General features: G+C 42.3%; 1 protein-coding gene across 1 annotated transcript; it reads right to left on the bottom strand.

The window, feature by feature from the left end:
- Window positions 1–4,043: 4,043 nt before the first annotated feature.
- NDUFB2 (NADH:ubiquinone oxidoreductase subunit B2) lies at window positions 4,044–12,790 on the bottom strand. The gene is made up of 4 exons (XM_082473186.1): window positions 12,627–12,790; window positions 7,691–7,835; window positions 6,339–6,437; window positions 4,044–4,124 (listed from the first exon to the last, which is right to left on the bottom strand). The coding sequence occupies exons 1-3, from the start codon at window positions 12,722–12,724 to the stop codon at window positions 6,363–6,365; spliced, it is 318 nt and encodes a 105-aa protein (XP_082329312.1). The 5' UTR covers window positions 12,725–12,790; the 3' UTR covers window positions 4,044–4,124; window positions 6,339–6,362.
- Between the last annotated feature and the right edge of the window lie 1,728 nt (window positions 12,791–14,518).

The following is a 14,518-nucleotide window of genomic DNA, read 5'->3' as shown; positions in this document are numbered from 1 at the left end:
CTCCCTCTTCTGAACTTTGGTATCTTTCAAACTTTTTTGACACAACTTCCAGTAATACATTTTCTATAGGAACACAGACAGTACACACAAATACATGTATTAGAAACTATGCACTCCTGTTTTACACTTCCTTTTTTTTTTTTTTTTTTTTAATGCTGGCTACCTTCCCCAATGAGTTGATTTTATGCACTTGATTTCATAAAGCTTGAAAGACACCTAGAATACCATCAAGGCTATGTCATATTACCAGGCAGTTTCCAGAAGAGAGGTGAACAATTTTAAGACTTTACCTGGAAACCCTATGTCTGAGAAAAATATAAACAGAAAAGTCTTCAAGATGGTACATATTTGAGGAATCTGGTTTTTGGTCTTCATGCCTCTCCAGCGAATCATAAAATGCTGTTGAGACAAGTATTTTCTCTGAACTGCAGTTTTCTCATCTGAAAAATGTAATTCTGTAAGAATTACAGAAACTCATTTTTAAATAACCTTCATACATGATTACAGTAGGGTAATTGTGGATTCACTTCTTAATGCATTATTCTATAAGTTTTCCTTAAAATTTAGTCCAGAATTATGAATCCTTTAATTATTGTGATAAAATTCTATTATAAAGAACCCTACCATACTAGCTCTTCTGAAATTTTATCAGGGGCTGTGGTAATTGGGCCTACTGTCTGGGCTCTATAGTTCTCCTAGGCTCGTAAAATGTTAGAGCCAAAAGAGTTCTTAAAGATTACACGGTTTAGGGACTTCCCTGGCAGTCCAGTGGTTAGGACTCTGCACTTCCACTGCAGGGGGCCCAGGTTCGATCCCTGGTTGGGGAACTAAGATCCCGCAAGCTGCGAGGCACGGCCAAAAAAAAGTTTATATATGGTTCAGCCTTAAAGATTTCATGGTCCCCTCATCAGCTACTGAATATGAATCCCCAAGGATGACTTCCCTAGGCTCACGTAGCCAGGACTCAGTCAGGACTTTTGTTTCCAAGATCACTGCTATGCATTTTATATATACTGTATGTATAAAATTTTGTTGTGGTTGTGATGATGGCTATAGTGAAATTTGGATAGAAATAGGTGTTGACTCCATGACATTGAGTTTGTAGTTAGAAATGGATATTGTGCCAGGTGTATTCCACTTGCTCCTTCCGTCTTCTCCAGTTAAGCAAGCCCACTGCTCATGTAGGTGATAAAAGGTAAAGGCCCAGTTGCTGAGGCAGGTCAATACCAGCTCAGGCAGCTCCCGTTTCCTCCACTGCACACTGATGTCCTGCTGAAGCTCCTGATGAGATTGGTGGCAAAAGGTACCCGGGTCAACCTCTTCTACCGAATAGTTCTAGAGGCAAGTGGAACCAAGATGACTTCTGTACCTTCCCAGAACATGCACAACAGGTGTTCCTTACACAGTACCTCCCTGGTCTCATAACTTTATTAAGTAATCAATTGTGTTGTGTACACTCAAGTTTCCATAGGAATCTTAGTAAACTTACAAATTTGTGTGTTAAAATTTGACACTTGATATTCTCTGTTGCCATCAATAATTCTTTCACTGCCTACCTTTCCATTTATGAAGGTACATCTGTCCATCTACCAGGCTACACACTAAAACTGACTTAGAATGTACTTTTAGCTACTCAATAGGAAGGAAGAAAAGGTCATCCTAAATGTCTTGTTTTAGGCAGAGGAGAGGGGTGGTACTGCATCTGCTGAAATAATCTGTTTACAGTTTATCTCCATATGGAGGCTTTTCTATAAAAATCAAACCAGGATTCAAGGGTCACTATAAACTTAGCTTAGACCCAATGGTCTAGAAATAATAGTTGCTTCCATTCCTTCATGCCAGATGTAGTTCTGAGGGCTTTATGTGCTAACTCATTTAATCTATTTAATCCATTTTACAAATGAGGATATTGAGGCACAGTTCAAGTAAGTAGTCTGCCCGAACTCACAGCAAGTAAATAAATGGTAGAGCTATGAGTCAGACCAAGCAAGTTTGGCTCCAGAGCCTGAGTTCTTCAAGCACTGTGCCAGTTTTTCAAACTGCAGGTTGAAACCCATTAGTGGGTAGTAAAATCAGCCTCAACCATTTTTTAAAATGTAGAATAGAATATAAAAGAAAATGTAACAGATAAGTTTTCATAAAACTTTTGTATTATTTATGTACGTACATATACATACACACACACACTAGGTCACAATGTAAAATTATTTCTTAGAGTAGGTAGGTCATGATCAAAAAGCTTTACACCATCTACCTCACTCAGACCTACAGCCAGACAACCAGGATTTGAACCTCAGTTCTCTTAACCTGTAGCTTGGGCAAGTTACCTATCTACAGCTCAACTTACTCATCTATAAAATGGAAAGAATGTGAGGAGGGTGGAGGCCTATTCCTTGGGCCGGGACAATTTCTGCATCAGTGCAAACTGATTTCACAGCCCAGGTATGGAAAAGAGGATCCAGCATGTGGAGGCCACACTGGCCAGTTTTAGAAGACTGCTAGTTTTAAAGTTATCTTTTAATTCAAGTCAAGCAACTCTGATTGATTTCTAAGGAAAAAGCTAATGGGCTTATCCTGCTTGAGTTCACTGTTACAGATTGTATTCCTTCCCAAAACAACTTTCATCGATGGGGGCGGGGGCAGGGCTTGGCAGCAGTGGAGAACAACAAAAAAATGAAACCTAAAAAGTACACAGAGATCTAATGGTCTTTTAAAGACCATAAATATTTATCAGGTGAGACGGCACACTCTTACACAGGTGAGTAAACACAAAACCAAGGAGAGCCTCAGACACCCTGCGCAACAGGCTCAGGACTGCTGGAGCTGGCAGTGGGGAGGGTGAAACTGTTCCACTTAGCTTTTGCTGCCATTATGCCCACTCTGACACCTAGGGAGAACCAAAGGGGGGGTGGTGAAAAACCTAAGAACTAGGAACTTGAATTGGACCACCCCCTGCCTAGAGCCTGTCAGAAGCTTTCTCACTGCATTTAACATAAAATCTAAACCTGCAACCATGACCTATTAATCTCATGTAGTCCCACCCTCTCCTCCCCTGCTGGAACCCCACTGGACTTTCTGTCCCTTAAACATGGTGACCTTGGTTCTTGCTATTCCTTGTCCCTGGGGCCCTTTTCCTTCAGACCCCGCACAGCTGGTTCCTGCTACTTGTTCAGGTTTCAGCTCAAATGTCTTCCCCGCCCACGGAAAAGATCAGCATCAATCATCTCTAGCACCCAATGTTATTTCCATCACAGTAATTAGTAAATCTCACTTATCTACTTGTCCGTCTTCCCTTCCTAAAATCTACGTTCTCATCTGTCTTGTTTAGCATGGTATTCCCAACACCTAGGTAGTCAAAAACCTAAATTAAAAATATGAATAGTTATGCTTCTGGGCAAGTCATTAAGCCACTCTGCTGCATATTTTTATCTGTAGATGATAGAATAAAATTCTGTCCTACCTCCTCTCAGAATTGTGATGCTACAGAAGGTTGAAAAGTACTTTGAAACAAATTTTTGAAAAACTGCATCATCCTATTTCACCCTTATCTCGCATTCCTCTGGCCCCTAAGAATTCCTAGTTAGACGTGTGTCTCAAGAGTCCCACAAATGGTGACTCAACACAATGCCCAGCCCACAAGAGATACATAAACACAACAGAGGGACCACACCGACTTCTAACCTCTGTATACTTGGGCAAGAATACACTAGCAGTAGAGAAATGGCAAGAGTTTCACATAAACTGTCAATGTGCATACGACTAAGACGTCGGCCAAGGAGGTGGGCAGTATGGCACTGTAGTTAAGCGTGGGGTCAGACCTAATGTCATCACTCATCAGTGTGTGACCCTAAGCAAGTTACTTCATTTCCTTGAACCTCGATGTCCTCACTGATAAATGGCGCTAGGGCTTACCTATCGACACCACGGGGTACCCAAGAAGACCCACCAAAAGGGCTATAACCAGTTAGCACAGCAGTTGGGAGCACAGGAAATAATCCATGAAGGGTGGTTGTCATTATCAGAAATATCCATAACTCAGTTCCTCATTCTTGACCAAAACACTTTAATTTACAACTTAATATATAATACGATGTCTGTAACTTCTTGAAATTCTCACCTGGCTCCTGCAAGGAAACAAAAGTGAAAAGCTTTAAGAACTTTTATTTTCAATAATTCAAATCCATCATTCTTGTTCATTCAATTATTCAAGCATTCATTGAGCATCAGTCATGTGAGCAGTCTTGCAGAAGAGTCAAATCACCTTGCAGATTTCTCAAAGGGTTTACAGTCTAGCCATTAAAATGTTAATGACTGTGTACCGGAATACTGGAAAATATGTAAGAAGATAGGAAGAGGCTAGTGCTGGCAGACCCGTTAACACTGGGGAAACAAGAGGCCTGGTAAGGACCTTGTAAGGCCTGGTAAGGACTCTTGTCCATAGGAAAGCCAGCGACAGGAAACGAGCTGTAAAACAGCTTCACTGTTTGCCCCACCACCACCCGCCCCCATATACACAAAACTGCTGTAACTTTCGTGTCAATAAGCTACTTCGAATTAAAATAACAGCAATACTAGTAGTATGATTTAATGGGAACACTTAACCGTCTCTTAATGCTTCCTGTCCTTTAAAACAATTTCCAAGGTATTTTGAATGATGGCAATTATTAATGTGCAATGGTTAATTTTTTTGTTTTACATTTTTATTGAGGTGTAATTAAAATTGAAATGCGCAGATATTAAAGGTCTAGTTCAACGAATTCTGACAACTGTATGTACCGACATAACCCCAACCCCTCACCCTACCTCTATAGATGAGTATCACCAGTTCGCAGACTTCATATAAATGGAATCATTCATTATTAGTGCTTTTAAGTGACTCACTCTTTTTGCTTAATATGATGATTTTGAGATTTACCTAAATGACTGTGTCTTGTAACTTGTTATTTTTAATTGCTGAATTATTACTCAACTGAATGAATATACTGTAATATGTTTATCCATTCTCTCACTGATGTACAATTAGGTCTAGTTTGGAGATACTAAGAAAAAAATCGCTATGAAAAATTTTGTACGGATGGCCATATATTTTCATTTCTCTTGACTAAATGCCTAGGAATAAAGTCGTTGAATCCTAGGATATACGCGTTTAACTTCATTAGAAACTGCCAAATAATTCTACAAAATTGCTGTACCTTTTTACATTCTTACTGGCAAATATTCCAGCTGTTCCATATTGTCATCAACATTTAAAGTTGTCAGTCTTTCTAGTGGGTACAAGTGATATCTTACTGTAGTTTTAATTTGCATTTCCCTGGTGATTAATGATATTAAGGGCCTTTTTTCATGTGATTATTGGCCATTCATATATCTTCTTTTGTGAAGTATCTGCTCAAGGCTTTTGCCCATTTTTCAATTGGGTTGTTCATCTAGTTTTTGTTGATTATAGAGGTTCTTTACATATACTAGATACAAGCCCTTTGTTGGATATATATGCTGTATCTTTTCCCAATTAGTGGCTTGTATATTTATTTCCTTAATGGTGTCTTTTGATAGCAGAAATTTTTGATTAGGCTAAATCAAATTTATCAAGTTTTTTTTTTTTATATCAGTGCTTTTGTGTTTTCTCCAGAAGTTTTTTGTGTGCCTTAAGATTATGAAGATACTCTCTTGTGCTTTCTTTTAGAAGCTTTAAGAGTTTGGGTTTTATTTTTAGGTCTATTATCCATGCAGTGATTAATTTAAAATCATGTTAAATGAGAATGTCTTAATCCCTGAGGGATTTGTGAGGAAAGGAACTCCTCCTAGTATCTTCCTTTTGAAAGAAAAACTCTCTCTGACTTCCTGATTTGGAAAATGAAAGGGCCACAACCTTTTACTGTTTAAAGAGTTAATTCCATGCAATTCCATATTGTAACATTCCCATATGCTCGAATTTTCCATTAAAACGCTGAGTGTAGAGCACTGTTATTTTTGCAACTACAAACAAGCTCCGTATCTATCTTGTCCATCACTTTAAGCCCTGTGCATTGTTGGTGCTTAAAAAGTCTTTGATCAATACATAGATAAATGGGACCCTAAAGTGTAACATAGCTTAGGAAAAAATAATTTTTTAAAACATGAAAAGGAAGATGAGACTAAAAGTGTGTATGGGGAAAAGTGGGCAGAATGACAGCAAATGTGAAAATACCAAAGGCAGAAATTAGACATGATGTGTTAATTGTTCTTCATGCTGTTATAAAATGCACTGTTTCTTCGAGACCATCACAGGTGCAAAGTCAAAACATGTTTACTGACAAAAGTTAAATATAACTTTAAAAAGAAACTTGGGGTATACCCACTTGGAAAGAGTTGAGTCTACATTTTCAGTCTTCATCATCAGGAAGGATACCTAATTCTTCATCCGTCCATTGGGAAGGATCTGGATATGGAAAGTGACCCTAATGACAACCAATTAAAAAAAAAGTTCAAGAATCTATACTTCACGCAACTAAAAGAATCTACACTCCATACAACTGGTTACATTTTAAAAGAAATCTTGAAAAAAAATGTGATTAAAAAAAAAAAATCCTTGACATACCACAGGAACAAATTCTACTTCAACTATCGGATGGTCCAGCTATTCTTCAATCTGCTCAAAATAGGCTGTGGCCTGAATTTTAAAAGCCTGGCCACTTTGGAGCTACTGGCCTGAGCCAGCATTTGAGTACGTGTTTGTGACGGAGCGTGGGCGGTACGGAGACAACAGATTTCAAAGATACCGCGTGTCACAACAATCTCTTGAATCCCTGACAAAACATAAGGTCTCAAACTGTCCTGTCATTCCTGCTGGGAGATTTGGAAGCCCCAGGTGGACTCATTTCTTTTCGATCCTGATCTAGGGCATATCCGGCTGCATCACTATCTCATGCCAGACAGTGACACAGTAATCCTGACAGCTGACCTACAGTGAGATAAAGGTGTCTGTGTGCTGCCACAGACACCATGCAGCTCCTTACTGGGTGACAAGGGCACAGAGAAATCGTAAGAGAAGTGGGATGTTAATCAACCTGATGCTTCTAGAACTCACTGTATAAATTTAAGATTTTTCCCTATCCTAAAAAAAAAAACAAATTTACTAAAATTCAAAGTATTCTGGATCAATAAGCATGGATTTCAATGGCTTAAAGGTGTAATTTCCTAGAGAATAGCATCTGTGCAAATGTGATTAAAAGCTCCTCTTGAGGCCAATGACATGTTAGAAAGTCACCAGTAACTAATTTCCCTCCTGAGGGAAATTAGCCCACATCCATCCCACCTCAACCTGGCTGCCTTGGGCCTCTGGACAGACTAAATAACATTTACCATTTAAAGGCATTTAACTGTGAAACTTAACCTGCTGATGAACCCCTACCCTAGCTTGGAAAGTAAGAGAATTAGCTTCTATAGTCTCCCTTCCAAATATGGCCACCAAACAGAAACCGTAAGACATGGGCCACCTACATGTATCAATACATCCCTGAGTGGAAAAGGTCAGAGACAATATGTTTCATAAAATAAAAGGATTCCTGCATATACATAAGGACAATGTGGTGAAGAGATACATCCAGGTTGAAAAACAGTCTACAAACAGAAAAAAGAAACAAGCTAAGCTATTAAGAGATCTTCCCTCCCCACACCCAAAGAAGGACAAGAATTACTCTCCTGCACTTACCAGCACGGCATCTGAGTCATGCCAAAAGCGCCAGAGAATCCAGAACCACATGGTTGCACTGAAGAACTCTGCCTTGATCACCTGGGATCTGGTCAGCTGGGGAAACTGTCTGTACTGGGGCTCGATATGCACACCTCCACCAGCACTACATGACAAAATGAAAATGTTAAGCAGCTTGCTGTATCTTCAAAGTATGAACTCATCCAAAACTTTGAGTTACATCCAGAAACTAAACCTTTCTCATCTCCTCCACGAAATACAGAACGGCAATGCTCCACAACCCCTCGAAATACTCCTTTTTCATAAGCTTGCTTTAAACTTGTGCGGCAGCAAAAACTGGCCTGAACTGACAAGAGGCTAATTATGATTTTCATTTAGTGAATATTCATGTATTTCACACCAGAAATATGAATGTGCTGATTATGGGGTACGGGCCCCAAGGGTTTTGATTAAGGAATCATAAACCTGTAGTAGTAAGGCACTAGCTTATCCAGGAAAACAAATCACATTTATTTTGTCTGGTTAGCCATCTACTTCAAAGGCAAATTATGCCCTCTGCTCTATTGCAATCTTTATTAAAAGACCACTTTATGGAAAAGAGGACTCAGCAGATCCTTTTTAATGAGCCAAAAGCACTGAACGAAGCGAAGAGTCTCAAACAGTAAGTCTGAACAAGTGTTTCTGGTTTTTGTGTCTTCACTTAGACACTGCTGACAAGGTGTGCGATATAATCCATACGAGCTGCACTCATTTTATTCGGTTGGGCTGTAACTATGACAGGTTGAATCTAATTCAAATAATAGAATTTGTACTTAACGGGGCTACTTTCAAGTCCTATTCAGCAGCTATAGGTATGCTACTACATACAAATGGATATAGAAAATTTAGAGAGGGACTTCCCTGGTGGTGCAGTGGTTAAGAATCCGCCTGCCAGTGCAGGGGACACAGGTTCGAACCCTGGTCCGGGAAGATCCCACATGCCGCGGAGCAACTAAGCCAGTGGGCCACAACTACTGAGCCTGTGCTCTAGAGGCCATGTGCCACAACTACTGAGCCCACATGCCACAACTACTGAGCCCACGTGCCACAACGACTGAAGCCCATGCGCCTAGAGCCCGTGCTCCGCAACAAGAGAAGCCACTGCAATGAGAAGCCTGCACACCGTAATGAAGAGTAGCCCCCGCTCGCCACAACTAGAGGAAGCCCGCGCACAGCAACGAAGACCCAACACAGCCAAAAATAAAAATAAATAAGTAAAAAACGAGCTTCCATCAAGCATCACTGCTTCACACCACACTGTTTCTGTATGCCAATTATATTTAACAGTATCTATTCAGGATCTATCTGCATATAGATACTACATTATATAAATAAACCATGGGGGTGGGAATTCAATATATTGTAACAACAGGCTTCCTCTTTGATAGGTTTTGGATACAGTCTAGTAATAAGTACCCATCAGTTAAACTCATTTAAAATAAGATTTGAGAATTATAGTTTAAACCCATTCCCAGAAACTCTCCACATTTAATTACTGCTGGAGTGACATGTTTTAACTATGACTTGAAATAAGTGGGTCACTGACTGCAAGGTGGAAATCTTTTTGAACAAAGATTTGAAACACTGCAGTTAGAGAAAAGGAATGGATGGCATAACAATTGCCATGATTAAGGAATATAAAGATTCCACAGATACCTAATGTTGTGTTCCAAGACAGGTTGTTAACTGCACTATGGCAAACTAGACAAGCTGAACAACCCTCCAGATTGAAACAACTACAATACTAGTTGAGATTTTTTTTTTTATTTTTAATAAATCATTGACCAGACACAAAAGAAAGGAATCTACCAAGGGCAAAACCCAAGTTAAAACAAGACCTGGAAACTACATGAGCGCTGAAGCTGGCCTTCGCCCTGAGGGTTTCTGCTGTTCCCCAGACTCTGTGACCCTCTACCTGGACAGCTGTGGGAGACAGGAGAAGCCTGGGGCCCACCCAAGATGAGGAGTCTAATTACTAGACCCCTGAAGAAAACTGCAGCCCCATGATATAAGAGTGAATGGGACATAAACCTGCCATGAAGAAGGGAACAGGAATTTGTTACCAGTAGCCAGTCCTCAGGTGGGTTTGCACCCAAATTCACACTACCTGGGTTTTGGACCTTATGGTCCAAGAGAACCTCAACCCAAGAATTTAAAGTGGTCTTGGATTCGTTGAACCCTTGAGAAGCAAGACCTCAAAGAATTCTGACAGATAAAAGTTCCAGGAAAAGTTCACAGTCAAAAATTACAAGGAAATAAGACACTATGAGTGAGAATCAGCAAAACAACAGACAGCAGTATCAAATATACAAGACTTGAAAAATGGATAATTACAATTTATAATAGAGAAAACAAGTTATTTTTAAATAAAAGTTTGAAATTAAGAGCAAGGAACAAGAAACTATAAAGATCAAGTTTGAAACAACAGAATTTCTAGAAATAAAATGTAATCATTTGAAATAAAAAGGATTAAAGCCAGGATTAGACACAGGTAAAAAATATGAAAAGAGGTTAGAAGGATGAGAAAACCCAACATATGCCTAATTCGTGTCCTATAAGAAGAAAACAATGGGGAAGAAACAATATCCAAAGAAATAATGGCTGTTCCAACCCAGGATTTTTAAGTGTCAAGTTTAAAAAAAAGAAAAAAGAAAGCACCATAACTCTCCGTGAAAGTGACCTTTTTAAAACATAAACCAAGGATGAATTGGGAGACTGGGATTGACATATATACACTAATATGTATAAAATAGATAACTAATAAGAACCTGCTGTATAAAAATTCAAAAAAAAAAGAAATGCAATAAAAAAAGTGTAAAAAAATAAAACATAAACCAGATCATATTACTTTCCTGCTTAAAGCCTCCAACAGCCTGCCATCATTCTTAGAATAAGGCCTCGTCCTACAAGGCCCACCCTAATCTGGGCCCTGCTTGTCTCTCTACCACTGTCCCCTCACCAGCTTGCTTGCCCATTATCAGCACCCAGAACCTTTCCACTTGCTGTCTCCTTCGTCTGAGAAGCTCTTCCTGGCATTTTTGCATGGCTGACTACTCATCACTTAGGTCTTAGTTCAAATCAAACTCTCAGGCCTGCATTCCCACATCATCCTAGGTATAATAACCCACCCACCACCCCCAGACACTCTCTAGATTAATCCCGTTTTATTTCCTTCATGCCACTTAATAGTACCTAAACATGTTCTTTTCTACTTGTTGTGTCCTCTCTCCAGGATGTAAGCTCCATTATCTTTCTTGTATTCTGCTCTATCCCCAGCACCTAGAAAGACTCTCCAGAAAACCTACTGACTTAAGTATTCACATACTGTGAAATACGGTGTGTTACAGAAGTACCAAGACCTTGGTGAAGAGGAACACCCCCTAGTCTTCCCATGCAGGTCAAGGGCTATTGTTGGTGGCTCTCCATCTCTGTCCTTGCTCAGGTCACACATGCCTTTTCCTTCTCACCACCCCACACCTGTCCCAGCTCCGTATCCTTAATAGACACATGGCTTTAGGCAAGTCACTCCTTTAATTTTCCTGGTCTCAGTTCCCTAATAATAACAGTTAAACAATACTTGCATGATCCTTAGTAGGCACCAGCAGCTCTCTTAAAACACTTTAGAGATTTGTTATTCAGTTATTTACCTGCAAGTCAACGTTATTATCCCCATTATATGGGTGAGAAAACTGAGTTATTAAGAGATCACGAAACTTCTCCAAGCTCATACAGCAAGAGTGTGGCAGAAATGAGATTTGAACAGAGGCACTCTGGGGGCTGAATCCTGCTTTTAACTACTATTCTGCACTGCCTCTTGGTAAAGTGTAGATCATGGTCTAAGGGGCCTGGCCCATTACTTAGAGAAATCCAATGTACTATCTTCAGTCCTGCTCTTACTGAACCTCTCTGCACTACCAACTCCTTTTTGGTAGATGTGCCCTCCCTTGGCATCCCAGCACTATGCTCTCCAGTCGGTTTCTTGGGCTACATCATGGGTGACTCTGCTTTTGCTCACTCTAAATTCTGGTGTTGCAAAGGTGAACTCTATAGTATGGGGCTTTGGGTGATAATAATATGTCAGTGTAGGCTCATCAACTGTAACAAATGTACCGCTCAGGTTGGGAATGTTGATTATGGAGAAAGCTATGCACGTGTGGGTCAGGGGATTTATGGGAAATCTCGGTACCTTACACTCAATTTTTATGTGAACTTAAAACTGCTCTAAAAAATACTTTAAAAAAGAAAAGTTCCGATATTGCCCAAGCATCCACTTTTGGCTCTCTTCTCTTCCCACCCTTCGGCACTCTCTATGGGTGACTGCCTCCACGCCCATGCCTTGAAGAACTAATTCTCTAGTCTGCAACCACAATAATTTTTCAGAATTAAAATCTGGCTGCATGACGTCTGATTAAAATCTCTCAACGACCAGTTATCGCCTGTGTTCGAAACCCCTGAGCCAGGAATGAGGACTCTCTACCATTCCTTCCCTACGTCCCAAGGTCTCCTGTCTCACCTTGCCTCGAACTTGACGCTTCAAACTACACCGTACAGGTGATTTCCTCTGCCCGCAACGCCCTCGCCTCCCCAACTCCTGCTCTCGCTTCCAGATTAGCTCCAGCCGTCTCCACGTTCAACTGTCAACTTCCCGAGGGCAGGCTCCCGCTGGGGCAAGGCCCGCCCGAAACACACTTCAACCTGCCGGGCGAGCAGAGCCACGTACCCCCCTCTCCCCGACCCCTGGGTCACGCCGTCAGACTACGAGTCCCAGCATGCCTCGGGGTGGAGGTCGCTGCAGACCCGGATCTGCCCGTGGTGCTCGGCGTCAAGGTGAGGGCGTCCGGAAGACTGGCACTTTTCGTTAGATGCAGGCGAAGCCCCCACCGCAGGCAATACTCACTGACGGACTCCAGCGCCTCCAGCCGCCCGCGCGCGGCGGCCCCTGAAGAAGTGGCCTCCAACGCGCGCTAAAGGCGCTAGACGCGTCAAAGCCGACATGCCAGCCCGCGTTCGGACAGCAATCCGCAGACCGCTCCGCCGCTTCACGTCACTTCCCTTGGATCCCCGCCCAGTGACGTCATGGCGTCGCCCCGCTCATCTCCCGGAGGGGGAAGTACGGAGGCGGGCGGGGAAGCAGGAGTTCCCGCCTCAAATTAGCGTCGGAGGCCCTTCCCAGCTGTGGGGACCATGGGGCCGCTAGCTGAGCTCGCCCTCCGCACGGAGGGACCCGGCTCGCCGTGGCTTTGATGGTCAGTAGACGCCTCTGAGAGGCGAATGGTGTAGACGGCCCTGGAGAGCTCGGCTAGGTGGAGCCCCCGGATGGGCGTGCCGCGCCTCGGCGCTCCGCTTCAGGAGCCCTTCTTCGTTACGCGGGCGTAAGAAACTTAACCCTGAAACTGAGCTCGCTCCTCCTTACCGTTGCTTATCTAGATGCTGTTCCCGACCTGGACCCGCCTCCCTGCCTGCTCTCTTGAATTAACTACCCTTCCAGACTCTGTTAGGCGGCCACATCCTTTCTGAAACAGTATGTCCTTCCCAAAGCTAGTCCACTGTACCCTTCTTTCCTGCAAAGGCTCAACGGTTTCTTTAAAGTCTTCATGGTTGTATTGTTCTGCAAACTTGAACTTGATTACCAACCCGCAGCCAGTGGTTCCCAAATGTCAGCACCTGGGCTGGTGGTATCAGAATCCCCTGAGGAGCCCGACCCCAGATACTACGTCTGCAGTAGGGCCAAGGAATCTGCGTTTTAGCAGGCCTCCAATTTATGCCTCCTTGATCCTGAGCCAGCCCTGGATTCTTGGCTTTTGTCTCTTAATATTGCCTTCTATTAAGTCCTGGACGAACTCCAAACTTCTCTAGACACCCCTCCCCCCAGTCCCCAAATTCTTTTCTTTTTTTAAAATTTATTTATTTTATTTATTTATTTTTGGCTGCGTTGGATATTCATTGCTGCGCGCGGGCTCTCTCTAGTTGCAGCGAGCAGGGGCTGCTCTTTGTTGCGGTGCACGGGCTTCTCTTGTTGTGGAGCACGGGCTCTAGGCGCGCGGGCTCAGTAGTTGTGGCGCACGGGCTTAGTTGCTCCGCGGCATGTGCGATCTTCCCGGACCAGGGCTCGAACCACTGTCCCCTGCATTGGCAGGCGGACTCCCAACCACTGCGCCACCAGGGAAGTCCACACACATTCTTAAGGTCCCCACTTATGGGTTATACTTTTCCTAAGAACTTCCAGATTTGATTAAATTATAAACTTAACCTGCCAGCCTCACACCTTGGAGATTTCGATTTGAAATGGATCACCTGCCAAGCACTGAAGACTTCACACTGAGTCATAAGCATGAAAAATAGGAAACTTATGGAGAGAAATGTAGACCTGAATTTAGGGATTTGAGTGCATTGAATATAACTGACACTGCTTCTGTGGCAAGATATGGGCCTCCATGTGCGCTGTAACTGGAAACCTCTCTCCCTGGAGAGAGGCTTACATAAAGCTATGATTACTATGATGCCCTTCCGAAGAACTTATTGACTGACCTCTGGCCCTGTAGGACTCGTGCTTCCCCCACCCTTGCCTTTTCCTGCCCTCCTAACTTCTAAGTATATAAATTATAGGAAAGAATTTACTATTTTCTGGGTGCAAGTTGACTTCCCAGCTGACATGCAATAGTGTGGCTTTCTCTGGGCTACCATTCACCGCTTACCCTTCCTAGTGACATATACAAATCACTAAGATAGGAAGTTCACGAATTGGGAGGACAGGGCTTTCCATCCTTCCTAAGGGAGCTCTCTGCCCAT

Source organism: Balaenoptera physalus (genome assembly GCF_965194825.1).
Source record: "Balaenoptera physalus genome assembly, chromosome: 8".
In the NCBI taxonomy this organism is placed as follows: domain Eukaryota; kingdom Metazoa; phylum Chordata; class Mammalia; order Artiodactyla; family Balaenopteridae; genus Balaenoptera; species Balaenoptera physalus.
The sequence above is the reverse complement of the archived record's forward strand: the minus strand, read 5'-3'. Positions and strand labels throughout refer to the sequence as shown.